Source organism: Ranitomeya variabilis, chromosome 3, assembly GCF_051348905.1.
Source record: "Ranitomeya variabilis isolate aRanVar5 chromosome 3, aRanVar5.hap1, whole genome shotgun sequence".
NCBI classification, from domain to species: Eukaryota; Metazoa; Chordata; class Amphibia; order Anura; family Dendrobatidae; genus Ranitomeya; species Ranitomeya variabilis.
In genome coordinates, this window is record NC_135234.1 from 88020597 (window position 1) to 88040059 (window position 19463).

At 45.5% G+C, this 19463-nt stretch overlaps 1 protein-coding gene across 3 annotated transcripts in view; it reads left to right on the top strand.

Annotated features, from left to right (window-relative positions):
- Nucleotides 1–19463, top strand: part of SPAG5 (sperm associated antigen 5) — a 115107-nt gene that overhangs the window by 13394 nt on the left and 82250 nt on the right. For all 3 annotated transcript variants that reach the window (XM_077294356.1, XM_077294357.1, XM_077294358.1), the window contains exons 2-3: nucleotides 15112–15187; nucleotides 15575–15712. In XM_077294356.1, the coding sequence (XP_077150471.1) occupies nucleotides 15131–15187; nucleotides 15575–15712 (195 nt within the window). In that variant the 5' untranslated portion in view covers nucleotides 15112–15130. The remainder of the gene's footprint in view (nucleotides 1–15111; nucleotides 15188–15574; nucleotides 15713–19463) is intronic.

Consider the following 19463-nt stretch of genomic DNA (forward strand, 5'->3'; position numbering starts at 1 on the left):
GGTGGTTCCTTCTGTTGAGCCTCCTGCTCCGGTGTTGGTTGAGGGCGAGTTGGAGTACGTGGTGGAGAAGATCTTGGATTCTCGTCTCTCCAGGCGGAGGCTTCAGTATCTGGTCAAGTGGAAGGGCTATGGTCAGGAGGATAATTCCTGGGTGGTTGCCTCTGATGTGCATGCGGCCGATTTAGTTCGTGCCTTTCACGCTGCTCATCCTGATCGCCCTGGTGGTCGTAGTGAGGGTTCGGTGACCCCTCCTTAAGGGGGGGGTACTGTTGTGAATTAGACTTTTTGGCTCCCTCTGGTGGTTACTAGTGATATGACTCTGGGATTTTCTTCCTTCAGTTTGCAACCACCTGGGTCGTTAGTCCAGGGGTGTTGCTATATAAACCTCATGGATCCTTAGTCCAGTGCCTGGCATCGTTGTAATCAGATCCTTTTTGTTTGCTTTTATCTGCTGGTCCTGGTTCGTGCAAAATTAAGCTAAGTCTTGCTTCTTTGTTTTTTTCAGTTATTTGCTTGCTCTCATTTTTGTCCAGCTTGTACTAAATGTGATTCCTGACCTTGCTGGAAGCTCTAGGGGGCTGGTGTTCTCCCCCCGGGCCGTTAGATGGTTCGGGGGTTCTTGAATTTCCAGCGTGGATATTTTTGATAGGGTTTTTGCTGACCATATAAGTTATCTTACTATATTCTGCTATTAGCTAGTGGGCCTCTCTTTGCTAAACACCTAGCTCATTCTTACGTTTGTCTTTTCCTCTTACCTCACCGTTATTATTTGTTGGGGGCTTGTATCCAACTTTTGGGGTCTTTTTCTCTGGAGGCAAGAAAGGTCTTTCTTTTCCCTTCTAGGGTTAGTTAGTTCTCCGGCTGGCGCGAGACGTCTAGAATCAACGTAGGCACGTTTCCCGGCTGCTGTTATTTGTGGTGCTAGGATTAGATATATGGTCAGCCCAGTTACCACTGCCCTATGAGCTGGTTTTTGTGTTTGCAGACTTCGTAACTATTTCTGAGACCCCCTGCCATTGGGGTCATAACAGTAGTCACCGGGAATGGTCTTCCTACAATCTTGAAGGAGTTCCCAGAGATGCTTAGCACTTGTTGGCCCTTTTGCCTTCACTCTGCGGTCCAGCTCACCCCAAACCATCTCGATTGGGTTCAGGTCTGGTGACTGTAGAGGCCAGGTCAGGTCAGCTGGCATAGCACCCAATCACTCTCCTTCTTGGTCAAATAGCCCTTCCACAGCCTGGAGGTGTGTTTGGGGTCATTGTCCTGTTGAAAAATAAATGATGGTCCAACTAAACGCAAACCGGATGGAATAGCATGCCGCTGCAAGATGCTGTGGTAGCCATGCTGGTTCAGTATGCCTTCAATTTTGAATAAACCCCAACAGTGTCAGCAGCAAAGCACCATCACACCTCCTCCTCCTCCATGCTTCACGGTGGGAACCAGGCATGTAGAGTCCATCCATTCACCTTTTCTGCATCGCCCAAAGACACGGTGGTTGGAACCAAAGATCTCAAATTTGGACTCATCAGACCAAAGCCCAGATTTCCACTGGTCTAATGTCCATTCCTTGTGTTCTTTAGCCCAAACAAGTCTCTTCTGCTTGTTGCCTGTCCTTAGCAGTAGTTTCCTAGCATTAAGAGAATGAATCAATAAAATTATATATTTAATTGCACAACCAATAATATCTAAACCGTTGGCAACAAAAATGAGTACACCCCTAAGTGAAAATGGCGAAATTGTGCCTAAAGTGACAATATTTTGTGTGGCCACTATTATTTTCAAGCATTACTTTAAAGAGGTTGTCCTCTACTTTTACATTGATGGCCTATCCTTAGGATAGGTCATTAACCCCTTTACCCCAAGGGTGGTTTGCATGTTAATGACCGGGCCAATTTTTACAATTCTGACCACTGTCCCTTTATGAGGTTATAACTCTAGAACGCTTCAACGGATCCCGGTGATTCTGACATTGTTTTCTCATGACATATTGCACTTCATGTTAGTGGTAAAATTTCTTAGACATTACTTGAGTTTACTTGTGAAAAAAATGGAAATTTGGCGAAAATTTAGAAAAATTCGCAATTTTTCAACTTTGAATTTTCATGTCCGTAAATCACAGAGATATGTCACACAAAATACTTAATAAGTAGCATTTCCCACATGTCTGCTTTACATCAGCACAATTTTAGAACCAATTTTTTTTTTATTGAGTTTTAAGGGTTAAAAGTTGACCAGCAATTTCTCATTTTTACAACACCATTTTTTTTAAGGGACCACATTACATTTTAAGTCACTTTGAGGGGTCTATATGATAGAAAAGTGTGACACCATTCTAAAAACTGCACCCATCAAGGTGCTAAAAACCACATTCAAGAAGTTTATTAACCGTTCAGGTGTTTCACAGGAATATTTGGAATGTTTAAAAAAAATAAAAAAAAAATGAACATTTAACTTTTTTTTCACAAAAAATTTACTTCTGATCTAATTTCTTTTATTTTACCAAGGGTAACAGGAGAAATTGGACCCCAAAAGATGTACAATTTGTCCTGAGTACGCCGATACCCCATATGTGGGGATAAACCACTGTTTGGGCGCATGGCAGAGCTCAAAAGGGAAGGAGCGCCATTTGACTTTTCAATGCAAAATTGGCTGGAATTGAGATGGGACGCCATGTCTCGTTTGGAGAGCCCCTGATATGCCTAAACAGTGGAAACCACCCAAAAGTGACCCCATTTTGGAATGTAGATCCCCCTAAGGAACTTATCTAGAAGTGTGGTGAGCACTTTGAACCCCCAAGTGCTTCACAGAAGTTTATAATGTAGAGCCATGAAAATAAAAAATCTTTTTTTTCCACAAAAATGATTTTTTTAGCCCCCAGTTTTGTATTTTCCCCAAGGGTAACAGGAGAAATTGGACCCCAAAAGTTGTTGTCCAATTTGGCCTGAGTATGCTGATACCCATATGTGGGAGAAAGCTACTGTTTGGGCACATGGCAGAGCTCGGAAGGGAAGAAGTGGTGTTTTGGAATGCAGACTTTGAAGGAATGGTCTGCGGGCGTCACGTTGCGTTTGCAGAGCCCCTGATGTACCTAAACAGTAGAAACCCCCCACAAGTGACCTCATTTTGGAAACTTGACCCCCCAAGGAACTTATCTAGAAGTGTGGTGAGCACTTTGAACCCCCAAGTGCTTCACAGAAGTTTATAATGTAGAGCCTTGAAAATAAAAAATCAATTTTTTTCCATAAAAATGATTTTTTTAGCCCCCAGTTTTGCATTTTCCCAAGGGTATCTGGAGAAATTGGACCCCAAAAGTTGTTGTGCAATTTGTCCTGAGTACACTGATACCCCATATGTGGGAGAAAACTACTGTTTGGGCGCACGTCAGAGTTCGGAACGGAAGGAGCATCCTTTTACTTTTTCAACGCAGAATTGTATGGATTGAGGTCAGACGTCATTTTGCGTTTGCAGAGCCCCTGGTGTGCCTAAAAAGTGGAAACCTCTCAATTCTAACTCCGACCCTAACCCCAACACACCCCTAATCCCAACCCTAACCACACCCCTAATCCCAACACACCCCTAATCCCAATCCTAACCACACCCCTAACCCGAATACCAACCCTAACCACACCCCTAACCCGAATACCAACCCTAACCACACCCCTAACCCTGACACACCCCTAACCCAAGCATAAACGTAATCCAAACCCTAACCCCAACTCTAGCCCCAACCTGTCATGATCTCAATGGCAAGAGAACATAGCATCAGCATATATAGGAACTAGCTCTTGGAAGATGGGAACTGAGCTGACCATGAACTAAACCTAACACACAACTAGCAGTGGCCGGGTAGCATGCCTACGTTGATTCTAGATGCCCAGCACCAGCCGGAGGACTAAATAATGCTAGCAGAGGAAGATATAAGTCCTAGCTCACCTCTAGAGAAATACCCCGAAAGGAGACAGAGGCCCCCCACATGTATTGGCGGTGAATTAAGATGAAATAACAAACGTAGTATGAAAATAGGTTTAGCAAATTTGAGGTCCACTTACTACATAGCAGAAGACAGAAAGGACACTTTCATGGTCAGCTGAAAACCCTAACAAAACACCATCCAGAAATTACTTTAAAACTCTGGCATTAACTCATAACACCAGAGTGGCAATTCCTGTTCACAAGAGCTTTCCAGACACAGTAACGAAACTACAGCTGTGCACTGGAACAAAAATGCAAAAACAAACATGGACAAGAGTCCAACTTATCTAGTAGTTGTCTAGGAGCAGGAACAAGCACAGAGAGGCTTCTGATAACATTGTTGACCGGCAAGCAACTAACAGAGCAGCAAGGTTATATAGCGACTCCCACATCTTGATGGGAACAGGTGAACAGAGAAGATGAAGACACCAGTTCAATTCCACCAGTAGCCACCGGGGGAGCCCAGAATCCAAATTCACAACAGTACCCCCCCCTCAAGGAGGGGGCACCGAACCCTCACCAGAACCACCAGGGCGATCAGGATGGGCCCTATGAAAGGCACGAACCAGATCAGAGGCATGAACATCAGATGCATTCACCCAAGAATTATCCTCCTGGCCGTATCCCTTCCACTTGACCAGATACTGGAGTCTCCGTCTGGAAACACGAGAGTCTAAGATTTTCTCCACAACGTACTCCAACTCACCCTCAACCAACACCGGAGCAGGAGGCTCAACGGAAGGCACAACCGGTACCTCATACCTGCGCAATAATGACCGATGAAAAACGTTATGAATAGAAAAGGATGCAGGGAGGTCCAAACGGAAGGAAACCGGGTTAAGAATCTCCAATATCTTATACGGGCCGATGAACCGAGGCTTAAACTTAGGAGAAGAGACCCTCATAGGGACAAAACGAGAAGACAACCACACCAAATCCCCAACACAAAGCCGAGGACCAACACGACGGTGGCGGTTGGCAAAAAGCTGAGTCTTCTCCTGGGACAACCTTAAATTGTCCACCACCTGCCCCCAGATCTGATGCAATCTCTCCACCACAGCATCCACTCCAGGACAATCCGAAGATTCCACCTGACCAGAGGAAAATCGAGGATGAAACCCCGAATTACAGAAAAACGGGGACACCAAAGTGGCAGAGCTGGCCCGATTATTGAGAGCGAACTCCGCCAATGGCAAAAAAGCAACCCAATCATCCTGATCAGCAGACACAAAACACCTCAGATATGTCTCCAGGGTCTGATTAATCCGCTCGGTCTGGCCATTCGTCTGAGGATGGAAAGCGGACGAAAAAGACAAATCTATGCCCATCCTAGCACAGAATGCCCGCCAAAATCTAGACACGAATTGGGTCCCTCTGTCAGAAACGATATTCTCAGGAATACCATGCAAACGAACAACATTTTGAAAAAACAGAGGAACCAACTCGGAAGAAGAAGGCAACTTGGGCAGAGGAACCAAATGGACCATCTTAGAGAAACGGTCACACACCACCCAGATGACAGACATCTTCTGAGAAACAGGCAGATCTGAAATAAAATCCATCGAGATGTGCGTCCAAGGCCTCTTAGGAATAGGCAAGGGCAACAATAATCCACTAGCCCGAGAACAACAAGGCTTGGCCCGAGCACAAACGTCACAAGACTGCACAAAGCCTCGCACATCTCGTGACAGGGAAGGCCACCAGAAGGACCTTGCCACCAAATCCCTGGTACCAAAAATGCCAGGATGACCTGCCAACGCAGAAGAATGAACCTCAGAGATGACTCTACTGGTCCAATCATCAGGAACAAACAGTTTATCAGGTGGGCAACGATCAGGTCTATCCGCCTGAAACTCCTGCAAGGCCCGCCGCAGGTCTGGAGAAACGGCTGACAATACCACTCCATCCTTAAGGATACCTGTGGGCTCAGAGTTACCAGGCGAGTCAGGCTCAAAACTCCTAGAAAGGGCATCCGCCTTAACATTCTTAGAACCCGGTATGTATGACACCACAAAATTAAACCGAGAGAAAAACAATGACCAGCGCGCCTGTCTAGGATTCAGGCGCCTGGCGGTCTCAAGATAAATCAAATTTTTGTGGTCAGTCAATACCACCACCTGATGTCTGGCCCCCTCAAGCCAATGGCGCCACTCCTCAAAAGCCCACTTCATGGCCAAAAGCTCCCGATTCCCAACATCATAATTCCGCTCAGCAGGCGAAAACTTACGGGAAAAGAAGGCACAAGGCCTCATCACGGAGCAGTCAGAACTTTTCTGCGACAACACTGCCCCAGCTCCGATCTCAGAAGCGTCGACCTCAACCTGAAAAGGTAGAGCAACATCAGGCTGACGCAACACAGGGGCAGAGGAAAAACGGCGCTTGAGCTCCCGAAAGGCCTCCACAGCATCAGGGGACCAATCAGCAACATCAGCACCCTTCTTAGTCAAATCGGTCAATGGCTTAGCAATATCCGAAAAACCAGCAATAAATCGACGATAAAAGTTAGCAAAGCCCAAAAATTTCTGAAGACTCTTAAGAGAAGAGGGCTGCGTCCAATCACAAATAGCTTGAACCTTGACAGGATCCATTTCAATGGAAGAGGGGGAAAAAATATATCCCAAAAAGGAAATCCTCTGTACCCCAAAAACACACTTAGAACCCTTCACACACAAAGAATTAGACCGCAAAACCTGAAAAACCCTCCTGACTTGCTGGACATGAGAGTCCCAGTCATCCGAAAAAATCAGAATATCATCCAGATACACAATCATAAATTTATCCAAATAATCGCGAAAAATATCATGCATAAAGGACTGGAAAACTGACGGAGCATTTGAAAGACCAAAAGGCATCACTAAATACTCAAAGTGGCCCTCGGGCGTATTAAATGCGGTTTTCCACTCATCCCCCTGCCTGATTCGCACCAAATTATACGCCCCACGAAGGTCAATCTTAGAGAACCATTTGGCCCCCTTTATGCGAGCAAACAAATCAGTCAGCAACGGCAATGGGTATTGATATTTAACAGTGATTTTATTCAAAAGCCGATAATCAATACATGGTCTCAAAGAGCCGTCTTTTTTTGACACAAAGAAAAAACCGGCTCCTAAGGGAGATGACGATGGACGAATATGTCCCTTTTCCAAGGACTCTTTTATATATTCTCGCATAGCAGCATGTTCAGGCACAGACAGATTAAATAAACGACCCTTTGGGTATTTACTACCCGGGATTAAATCTATGGCACAATCGCACTCTCGGTGCGGAGGTAACGAACCAAGCTTGGATTCTTCAAAGACGTCACGATAGTCAGACAGGAACTCAGGAATTTCAGAGGGAATAGATGATGAAATGGAAACCACAGGTACATCCCCATGAGCCCCCTTACATCCCCAGCTCAACACAGACATAGCTCTCCAGTCAAGGACTGGGTTGTGAGATTGCAGCCAAGGCAATCCTAGCACCAAATCATCATGTAGATTATACAGCACCAGAAAGCGAATAATCTCCTGGTGATCCGGATTAATACGCATAGTTACTTGTGTCCAGTATTGTGGTTTATTATTAGCCAATGGGGTGGAGTCAATCCCCTTCAGAGGAATAGGAGTCTCCAAAGGCTCTAAATCATACCCACAGCGTTTGGCAAAGGACCAATCCATAAGACTCAAGGCGGCGCCAGAGTCGACATAGGCGTCCGTGGTAATAGATGACAAAGAGCAAATCAGGGTCACAGATAGAATAAACTTAGACGGTAAGGTGCAAATGGAAACAGATTTACCAAGCTTTTTAGTGCGCTTAGAGCATGCTGATATAACATGAGTAGAATCACCACAATAGAAACACAACCCATTTTTCCGTCTAAAATTCTGCCGCTCGCTTCGGGACAGAATTCTATCACACTGCATACTCTCTGGCGACTTCTCAGTGGACACCGCCAGATGGTGCACTGGTTTGCGCTCCCGCAAACGCCTATCGATCTGAATAGCCATTGTCATGGACTCATTCAGACCCGCAGGCACAGGGAACCCCACCATAACATCCTTAATGGCATCAGAGAGACCCTCTCTGAAAGTCGCCGCCAGGGCGCACTCATTCCACTGAGTAAGCACAGACCATTTACGGAATCTTTGGCAGTAAATTTCCGCTTCATCTTGCCCCTGAGATAGGGACATCAAAGTTTTTTCTGCCTGAATCTCCAAATGAGGTTCATCATAAAGCAACCCCAAGGCCAGAAAAAACGCATCCACATTGAGCAACGCAGGATCCCCTGGTGTCAATGAAAAAGCCCAGTCTTGAGGGTCGCCCCGGAGCAAGGAAATCACAATCCTGACCTGCTGTGCAGGGTCTCCGGCAGAGCGAGATTTCAGGGACAAAAATAATTTGCAATTATTTCGAAAATTCTGAAACCCAGATCTATTCCCCGAGAAAAATTCCGGCAAAGGAATTCTCGGCTCAGATACAGGTGCATGACAAACAAAATCTTGCAAATTTTGTACCTTCGTGGCGAGATTAATCAAACCTGCAGTTACACTCTGAAGATCCATTACAAACAGGTGGACACAGAGAATTCAAAGATTAGAAGGAGAGAGAAAAAAAAAAAAAAAAAATTTCAGCAGACTACTTATTTCTCTCCTTTCTCAGCCAAGGATTTTAACCCTTTAGTGGGCCGGTCAAACTGTCATGATCTCAATGGCAAGAGAACATAGCATCAGCATATATAGGAACTAGCTCTTGGAAGATGGGAACTGAGCTGACCATGAACTAAACCTAACACACAACTAGCAGTGGCCGGGTAGCATGCCTACGTTGATTCTAGATGCCCAGCACCAGCCGGAGGACTAAATAATGCTAGCAGAGGAAGATATAAGTCCTAGCTCACCTCTAGAGAAATACCCCGAAAGGAGACAGAGGCCCCCCACATGTATTGGCGGTGAATTAAGATGAAATAACAAACGTAGTATGAAAATAGGTTTAGCAAATTTGAGGTCCACTTACTACATAGCAGAAGACAGAAAGGACACTTTCATGGTCAGCTGAAAACCCTAACAAAACACCATCCAGAAATTACTTTAAAACTCTGGCATTAACTCATAACACCAGAGTGGCAATTCCTGTTCACAAGAGCTTTCCAGACACAGTAACGAAACTACAGCTGTGCACTGGAACAAAAATGCAAAAACAAACATGGACAAGAGTCCAACTTATCTAGTAGTTGTCTAGGAGCAGGAACAAGCACAGAGAGGCTTCTGATAACATTGTTGACCGGCAAGCAACTAACAGAGCAGCAAGGCTATATAGCGACTCCCACATCTTGATGGGAACAGGTGAACAGAGAAGATGAAGACACCAGTTCAATTCCACCAGTAGCCACCGGGGGAGCCCAGAATCCAAATTCACAACACCAACCCTAACTTTAGCCCCAACCCTAACCCTAATGGAAAATGGAAATAAATAAATGTTTTAATTTTATTATTTTTTTTCCTAACTAAGGTGGTGATAAAGGGGGGTCTGATTTACTATTTATAGCGGGTTTTTATGATTGGCAGCCGTCACACACTAAAAGACGCTTTTTATTGCAAGAAATATTTTTTGCGTTACCACATTCTGAGAGCTGTTATTTTTCCATAGTTTGGTCCACGGAGTCATGTGGAATCTTGTTTTTTGCGGGACGAGTTGACGTTTTTATTGGTATCATTTTCGGGCACATGACATTTTTTGATCGCTTTTTATTCCAATTTTTGTTAGGCAGAAAGAACAAAAACCTGCAATTTGTGAATTTCTTTGGGGGGGCATTTATACCGTTCTGCGTTTGGTAAAATTAATAAAGCAGTTTTATTCTTCGGGTCAGTACGATTACAGCGATACCTCATTTATATAATTTGTTTATGTTTTGGCGCTTTTATACAATAAAAACTATTTTATAGAAAAAATAATTATTTTTGCACCGCTTTATTTTGAGGGCTATAACTTTTTTTTATTTTTTCGCTGGTGACGTTGTATGGCAGCTCGTTTTTTTCGGGACAAGATGACATTTTCGGTGGTGCAATGTTTATTTATATCCGTCTTTTTGATTGCGTGTTACTCCACTTTTTGTTCGGCGGTATGATGATAAAGCATTTTTTTTTTTTTTGCCTAGTTTTTTTTTTTTACGGTGTTCACTGAAGGGATTAACTAGTGGGACAGTTTTAGGCCGGAGTCACACTACAGCGAGATACGGCCGAGTCTCGCAGGTTAAAAACTAGCTCTGGCACCGGCACTCCGGAGCGGAGCGTGCGGCTCCATGTATTGCTGTGTGTGATCCCGGCCTCATAGGTCAGGTCGTTACGGATGCGGCGATACTAAGTATGTGTACTTTTATTGTTTTTTTATTATTTACATAAAGAAATGTATTTATTGGAACAATATATTTTTTTAATTATTATTTATTTAGGATTTTTTTTCTTTTTTTTTTTGCACATGTAAATTTATTTATTTTTTACTTTGTCCCAGGGGAGGACATCACTATATATTGTCAGATCGTTGATCCGACACTGATCAGCGATCTGACAGGCACTGCAGGAGGCTTGCTGGCGCCTGCTCTGAGCAGGCGCTTGCATGCCACCTCCCTGCAGGACCCAGAAGGAGCCCCACGGCCATTTTGGATCCAGAGCCTGCAGGGAGGAGGACGGAGGAGACCCTCCGAGCAACGCGATCACATCGCATTGCTCCGAGGGTCTCAGGGAAGCACGTAGGGAGCCCCCTCCCTGCACGATGCTTCCCTATGCCGCCGGAACGCTGCGATCATGTTTGATCGCAGTGTTCTGGGAGTTAATGTGCCAGGAGCGGTCCGTGACCACTCCTGGCATATAGTGCCAGATGTCAGCTGTGATAGTCAGCTGACACCCGGCCGCGATGGGCCGTGTTCCCCCCGTGAGCGCGGCTGATCGCGTTAGACGTACTATCCCGTCGGTGGTCATACGGGCCCATACCACCTCGACAGGATAGTACGTCTAATGTCAGAGAGGGGTTAATGTTTGATCACCCGGGGTCCAGCAACCCCCGCTGACCAGCTGTTATCAGTGGTGGTGGCTGAAAGTACGTACTTGCGGAGCTGGCCGTTTACTTGTAGTGGCCTCCGCAGGGTAATAAACATCCGCCTCCTATACAAATCAATAGGAGGCAAATGTGCAGTAACAAGCCCCAGCCACTACAAGTAGATGAGTAGATGGCCAGCTCCTCAAGAAAATATTTCCGGCCGACGGCCACATATAACAGCTGATTGGTGGGACCTTGGCCGATCAGACTTTGATGACCTATCCTAAGGAAAATGTAAAAGTAGTGGACAGGATCATTAACTGTCTTGGGTACGGAGTTCACTAGAGCTTCACAGGTTGCTGCTGGAATCCTCCATGACGACCTCACGAAGCTTGTGGATGTTGGAGACCTTGTGGTTTAGGCCTGGAGACATCTTTGTCCAGTCCAGCACATTTACCCTCAGTTTCTTTAGCAAGGCAGTGGTCATCTTGGAGGTTTGTTTGGGGTCGATATCATGTTGGAATACTGCCCTGCGACCCTGTTTCTGGAGGGAGGGGATCATGCTCTGCTTCAGCATGTCCCAGTATATTTTGACACTCATGGTTCCCTCAATGAACTGTAGCTCCCCACATCCGGAGGCACTCATGCAGCTGCAAACCATGACACTCCACCACCATGCTTGATTGTAGGCAGGACACACTTGTCTCTGTACTCCTCACCTGGTTGCCGCCACACACGCTTGACACCATCTGAACCAAATAAATTTACCTTGGTCTCATCAGACCACAGGACATAGTTCCCGTAATCCATGGCCTTAGTCTGCTTGTCATCAGCACAGGGTTTTCTTGTGCATCATCATTAGAAGAGGCTTCCTTCTGTGACGACAGCCAATTAGACCAATTTGATGCAGTGTGTGGCGTATGGTCTGAGCACCGACAGGCTGACATCCCCCCCATAGCAATGTTGGCAGCACTCACACGTCTGATGTAAAATCACAGCCTCTGGATATGACACTGAGCACACACACTCAGCTTCTTTGGTCAACCATGGCGAGACCAGTTCTGAGTGGAACCTGTCTTGTTACACAGCTGTATGGTTTTGGCCACTGTGCTGCAGCTCAGGTTCAGGGTGTTGGTGCAGCGCCCCCACTGCCGCAGGGCCGAGGGGTACCCGGTACCGGGCCTCTGAGTCTCTGTTCTGGGGTTGTCACGGTGGCTAGGCCCGGTCCGTGACCCTGCTGAGGGGCGCCCAAATAATAGGGTGTGGATGGTGGGGGTAGTGCGGTGCAGTGCCGGGCACAGTAAATAACGAGGACACCAGGTTGCAGTCTCTTTACTGAAGGCTTCAGGGTCCTCAGTCCGGAATACGGTTAACCAGGCTGCGCAAGTCCGGCCGGTCCGATGGCACCTCCAGAGCTCCCTTTGCAGGTGGAAATCTGTGCCTACCTTCTAGCGCTTGTGTGTTGTGGTCCTCCCCTGCTGTGCTTACGGGGTAGTCCCCACAACTGTTGTGTCTGTTTCTCGTGTTCCCTCACAACTAGATTCTGATGTTCTTCTTCGTCCCCCAGATGATATGGCTAGGACGCACCCGTATGACGAGTAGGCTCGGAGCTCTTCCTGGACCCTAGTGTCGCCCTTCTCCTAGTGTGCCCCCCATGTCTTCATAGGTGATTGGTGTGAGACAGCCCGCCTATAGCTGACTGTCCTGCCGTAGGTTTGAAGTTTGGCCTGGAGCTCTATACTTCCTCGGCGTTCCGGCCACCGGCTACGCGCCTCAGTAGGATGTTGCCTCGTTCTTACAGCACGACTCCCACTGGTAATTCTCCTTGTTGCGTTGATCTCGTTTCTCACTCAGCACAATAAACCTCGCTTCTTGTCCTTTCTTAGGGTACCGCCGCGATGAAGTGCAGGCGCGGTCCCATAACGTTCTCTCTGTTCGCTAGGCCTCTGTCAGGATCCCACCCCTGACAGGGACCCCTCTGAATCTTCCCCTACAACACCCTCTGCCACAAGGTGTTGCCTGGTTCCAACCCAGTCAGCTTCTGTCTAACTTCCTATCCAACCCCCAGTTTTACCAGACTGTGAGGAGTGGCCTAATGCATAGTGCCCTTAGCTCCCCCTGGAGGCCAGACTGTGAAGTGTATTGGTGTCTGTGATACCTGGTCAGAAGAACTCCTTCAGTGTCATCAGACGTACCATAGCCCCCCTTAGCGGCGGAGCAACAGTACTGCAACGACCAGGACTCTGGGGCGCTGCACTGGCAATCTTCTTATAGCCTAGGCCATCTTTATGTAGAGCAATTCTTTTTTTCAGATCCTCAGAGAATTCTTTGCCATGTTCAACTTCCAGTGATCAGTATGAGAGAATGTCAGGCTATGTGCACACTTTGCGGATTCCACTGCGGATTTTTCCGCAGCGGAATTCCAAAATCCGCAGTGAAAACCCGGCGCTGTTTTTACTGCGGATTTATTGCAGTTTTTACTGCAGATTCTTCTGCGGTTTTTCATCTGCATTTTCCTATTGGAGCAGGTGAGAATCCGCAGAAAAAAAGTGACGTGCTGCGGAATGTAATCCGCTGCGTTTCCGCGCGTTTTTTTCCGCAGCATGTGCACAGCGTTTTTTGTTTTCCATAGGTTTACATTGTACTGTAAACTCATGGGAAACTGCTGCGGATCCGCAGCGGTCAAATCCGCTGCGGATCCGCAGCAAAATCCGCAAAGTGTGCACATAGCCTAAAGGTACCTTCACACTAAGCGACTTTACAACGATATCGCTAGCGATCCGTGACGTTGCAGCGTCCTGGCTAGCGATATCGTTGTGTTTGACACGCAGCAGCGATCAGGATCCCGCTGTGAGATCGCTGGTCGTTGCTGAAAGTCCAGAACTTTATTTCGTCGCTGAATCGGTGTGTGTGACACCGATCCAGCGATTTCTTCACTGGTAACCAGGGTAAACATCGGGTTACTAAGCGCAGGGCCGCGCTTAGTAACCCGATGTTTACCCTGGTTACCAGTGTAAATTAAAAAAAAAAAAAAACACATACTCACATTCCGGTGCCCGGCGTCCGCTTCCCTGCACTCCTCCTGCATCCTGTGTAAGTGCCGGCCGTAAAGCAGAGTGGTGACGTCACCGCTCTGCTCTGTGGGAGATGCCGGAGATGTTCGGCGCTGACACAGGATGCAGGAGGAGTGCAGGGAAGCGGACGCCGGGCACCGGAATGTGAGTATGTGTTTTTTTTTTTTTTTAATTTACACTGGTAACCAGGGTAAACATCGGGTTACTAAGCGCGGCCCTGCGCTTAGTAACCCGATGTTTACCCTGGTTACCCGGGGACTTCGGCATCGTTGGTCGCTGGAGAGCTGTCTGTGTGACAGCTCTCCAGCGACCACACAACGACTAAACAGCGACGCTGCAGCGATCGGCATCGTTGTCTGTATCGCTGCAGCGTCGCTTAGTGTGAAGGTACCTTTAGAGTGGTAACACCAAATTTAACACACTTGTATTATTCACATCTGAGACCGTGTAACACTAATGAGTCACATGACACCAGGCAGGAAAATGAATGGCTAATTGGGCACAATTTGGCCATTTTCACTTAGGGGTGTATTCTCTTTTCTTGCCAGCAGTTTAGACATTAGTGGCTGTGTGATGAGTTATTTAGAAGTCACACCCAATTTACACAGTTATATAAGCTGTACACTGACTACTTTACATTGTATCCATCAGATCTTCAGTGTTGTCCCATGAAAAGATATAATGAAATATTGACAAAAATGTGAGGGGTGTACTCACTTTTGTGACATATTATATATGGCAAATAGCAGTGATTGGAGCCTGGATAGGTTGCTGCTGTAAGTTGCATAGCAAACTCTATATGGAAAGGGCTAAGCTCCTCAGCCGGCTCCGTACACCTGCACCCTGATGCTAGTGTAGATATGTCAGTGTGTACAAAAGGGTTAAAATCATATTATTATTTTTTTACGCCTAGCAAATTCTGCTCATCAGTCTTATCCTTTAGGTATCGTGTAGCTCTCACTTGTAAGGCTAAAGGTGTCCATTATTTTATTGAAATGCCTGTAATAAGTCTTAAAATAAATAGATTTTTTAAATCTAATTTTACTTTTAGACATTGAAACAAATGCAACATGTGGTCCTCGGACAACCCTATTAGTGATGAAAACCAGATTCCAGCCGTGCAGACTGTAAGTGGAAGGCTTCTTATATGTTATATGCAGATTTACATCAGACTTCAGGCAGCTAATGCGGTAATAGGAAAGGTATGCTGGCCAAGAAGACTTGGTGCTGTAAAGAAATAACGTGGTTTGTACACGTGGCTCTACAAAGCAATTTTCAATAGAAGCAGGTGTAGAATAATCATCTTGAGCCGCTTTCTAAAAATTGAGTAAATCCTTGGCTGTTTACCAGTGGCTTCATTAATTCTGCCGAGCGGTAACAGGACGACTTTCTGCCGTATCATCGTCTTCCTCTTCATCATCATTATCACATGTCAGACTATTCTTAGGCTGCTGATCCAGTAAGGTGATTTTTATCCTCACTGTGAAATGTGTTTTTTCTCTCTTGGCCATAAGGTACACCATAAAGTTGTTGAAGGAACATCCTTGAAGGTTCTCACTGGCCAGCATCTTGCTGGGCTTGATCCAAATACTGAGGTTAAAAGGAGATCTTCTCTGTCCAAACCATCCAGTCATTCAGCTCTTATAAGCAAGGTAGGAATTTAAATGCAGCTTTTGTTAAATGCTTTATAATTTAGAAACCATGTATGCTGAATGGACTGTTGATTGTCCATCAGAAATGTATGTATTACAGTGCATTTATCCTATTCTATTGGCTTGGCTGAAATATAAGGTAATATCATAGGCAAAAAAATGCTGTTTTTTTTTTCTTTTTCTTCCCACATTTATAGAAAGAGGAGGAAATTCAGATTTCCTGCTGTTTTTTCAAGGCCCGTCACATACAGTGCCTTGCGAAAGTATTCGGCCCCCTGGAACTTTTCAACCTTTTCCCACATATCATGCTTCAAACATAAAGATACCAAATGTTAATTTTTGGTAAAGAATCAACAACAAGTGGAACCCAATTGTGAAGTTGAACGAAATTTATTGGTTATTTTACATTTTTGTGGAAATTCAAAAACTGAAAAGTGGGGCGTGCAATATTATTCTGCCCCTTTACTTTCAGTGCAGCAAACTCACTCCAGAAGTTCATTGTGGATCTCTGAATGATGCAATGTTGTCCTAAATGCCTAATGATGATAAGTATAATCCACCTGTGTGTAATCAAGTCTCCTGTAATTGCACCTGCTCTGTGATAGTCTCAAAACTTTAAACATCCCAAGGAGCACTGTGCAATCGATCATATTGAAATGGAAGGAGTATCATACCACTGCAAATCTACCAAGACCCGGCCGTCCCTCTAAACTTTCATCTCAAACAAGGAGAAGACTTATCAGAGATGCAGCCAAGAGGCCCATCATCACTCTGGATGAACTGCAGAGATCTACAGCTGAGGTGGGACAGTCTGTCCATAGGACAACAATCCGTTGTACACTGCACAAATCTGGCCTTTATGGAAGAGTGGCAAGAAGAAAGCCATTTCTCAAAGATATCCATAATAATAATAATAATCTTTATTTATATAGCGCCAACATCTTCCGCAGTGCTTTACAGTTTAACAGTTTCAAACACAACAGTCATAAGTAACACCGTTAACAATACAATAATTAAAGCGAAATAAGCCGCCCCTGCTCGTGAGAGCTTACAATCTACAATGAGGTGGGGGAGATACAAAGTACAGATGTGTAGTTACAATGATGTATTTACAATGATGGTCCAGCCATCTTCAGGGAGTGGGGGGTAGGTGGGGGATAGATGGAGATGGTGAATGGGTTACACACACACAAACATAAAATGACTTTGATTAGTGAACGTGGTAGGCCGCTCTAAACAAATGTGTTTTGAGTGAGCTCCTAAAACTATGCAAATTGTGGATGGTCCTAATATCTTGGGGTAGAGCATTCCAGAGGATTCGTGCAGCATGGGAGAAGTCTTGGAGTCGGGAGTGGGAGGTACGGATTAGTGCAGAGGTTAGTTGAAAGTCATTTGCAGAGCGCAGTGGTCGGTTAGGCCGATAGACAGAAATGAGGGAGGAGATGTAAGGGGGTGCCGCACTGTGGAGAGCTTTGTGGGAGAGAACAAGTACTTTGAATTGTATCCTGTAATGAATGGGCAGCCACTGTAACGACTGGCGAAGAGCGGACACGTCCGAGTAACGATTAGCCAGATGGATGACCCTGGCTGCTGCATTAAGGATGGACTGAAGAGGGGAAAGTCGAGTGAGGGGGAGGCCAATTTATAGAGCGTTGCAGTAGTCCAGGCGGAAGTGGATCAGGGTGACAGTGAGGGTTTTTGTTGTTTCCATGGTGAGAAAAGGGTGGATTCTAGAGATGTTCTTTAGGTGTAAGCGGCACGAGCGGGCAAGAGATTGTATATGGGATGTGAAGGAAAGATCGGAGTCAAACATAACACCCAGACAGCGCGCCTGCTGCCGGGGTGTTGTTATGGTGCCACCCACGGAGAGGGAGATGTCAGATTTAGGGAGGTTAGTAGATGGCGGGAGCAGAAGAAGTTCAGTTTTGGAGAGGTTGAGTTTCAGATAGAGAGGGGACATGGTGTTGGAGACTGCGGACAGACAGTCACTGGCGTTCTGTAGTACAGCGGGGGTAAGGTCAGGGGATGACGTGTATAGTTGTGTGTAATCAGCATAAAGATGGTACTGAAAGCCACATCTGCTGATGGTCTGTCCAGTTGGGGCTGTGTAGAGGGAGAAGAGAAGGGGGCCAAGGACTGAGCCCTGAGGTACCCCGACAATGAGAGGAAGAGGAGATGAAGTGGAGCCAGAGAACAGAACACTGAAGGAGCGGTCAGAAAGATAGGAAGAGAACCAGGAGAGAGCAGTGTCCTTAATGCCTAGTGACTGAAGCCTAGAGAGTAGGAGAGGGTGGTCAACAGTGTCGAAAGCTGCAGAAAGGTCGAGAAGAATGAGCAGAGAGTGGTCACCGTTACCTTTGCTGTCAGTTTTTATATCCATAAAAAGTTTTATATCCATAAAAAGTTTGCAACAACCCACCTGGGAGACACACCAAACATGTGGAAGAAGGTGCTCTGGTCAGATGAAACCAAAATCAAACTTTTTGGCAACAATGCCAAACGATATGTTTGTCAGAAAGGCAACACAGCTCATCACCCTGAACATACCATCCCCACTGTCAAACATGGTGGTGGCAGCATCATGGTTTGGGCCTGCTTTTCTTCAGCATGGACAGGGAAGATGGTTAAAATTGATGAGAAGATGGATGGAGCCAAATACAGGACCATTCTTGAAGAAAACCTGTTGGAGTCTGCAAAAGGCCTGAGACTGGGACGGAGATTTGTCTTCCAACAAGACAATGATCCCAAACATAAAGCAAAATCTACAATGGAATGGTTCACAAATAAACGTATCCAGGTGTTAGAATGGTCAAGTCAGAGTCCAGACCTCAATCCAATCGAGAATCTGTGGAAAGAGCTGAAAACTGCTGTTCACAAACGATCTCCATCAAACCTCACTGAGCTTGAGCTGTTTGCCAAGGAAGAATGGGCAAGAATTTCATGTTCCCGATGTACAAAACTGATAGAGACATACCCCAAGTGACTTGCAGCTGTAATCGCAGCAAAAGGTGGCGCAACAAAGTATTAAGTTAAAGGGACCGAATAATATTGCATGCCCCACTTTTCAGTTTTTTAATTTCCACAAACATTTAAAATAACCAATACATTTCGTTCAACTTCACAATTGTGTTCCACTTGTTGTTGATTCTTCACCAAAAATTTACATTTGGTATCTTTATGTATGACGCATGATATGTGGGAAAAGGTTGAAAAGTTCCAGGGAGCCGAATACTTTCGCAAGGCACTGTACAGCATCATGGTACCCTAGTAATCGGGAGTCAATCTTCAGACTCTCTCTATTACAGCAGAAGGACGGGTTGCCCTTTGAGGAATAGGCTTGTACATATTAGCAGCTCATCCATTTGAATAAGCTGCGGTATGAGCTGAAATCACACCGATAGTTACCTGATTGGAGCAGATGTGGGGGAACCGATGATACACTGATGGTCTGAAATCAATTTAAAATCTAGGATGACCCAGTCAGCAAACTTAAGACCACCCTATATGTGACAATAGATTAAACTGAGAAAAGTGCTCCTTAGGCAGATATTCTCATCAGAGAGTTGACTTCTTTGTTCATGCTGATCTGTAGTGTTTATTTTCTTTCTTTATCAAGAAAACCTATTAAAACAATTAACAATACAAAGTTCACAACAGTGCAAAAGTGATATTAGTAATATATTCCTTAATCACAAAAGCAACATTGTTTTGCATAACCACTGTTAATTAAATTGAACAGATCCATCCCACC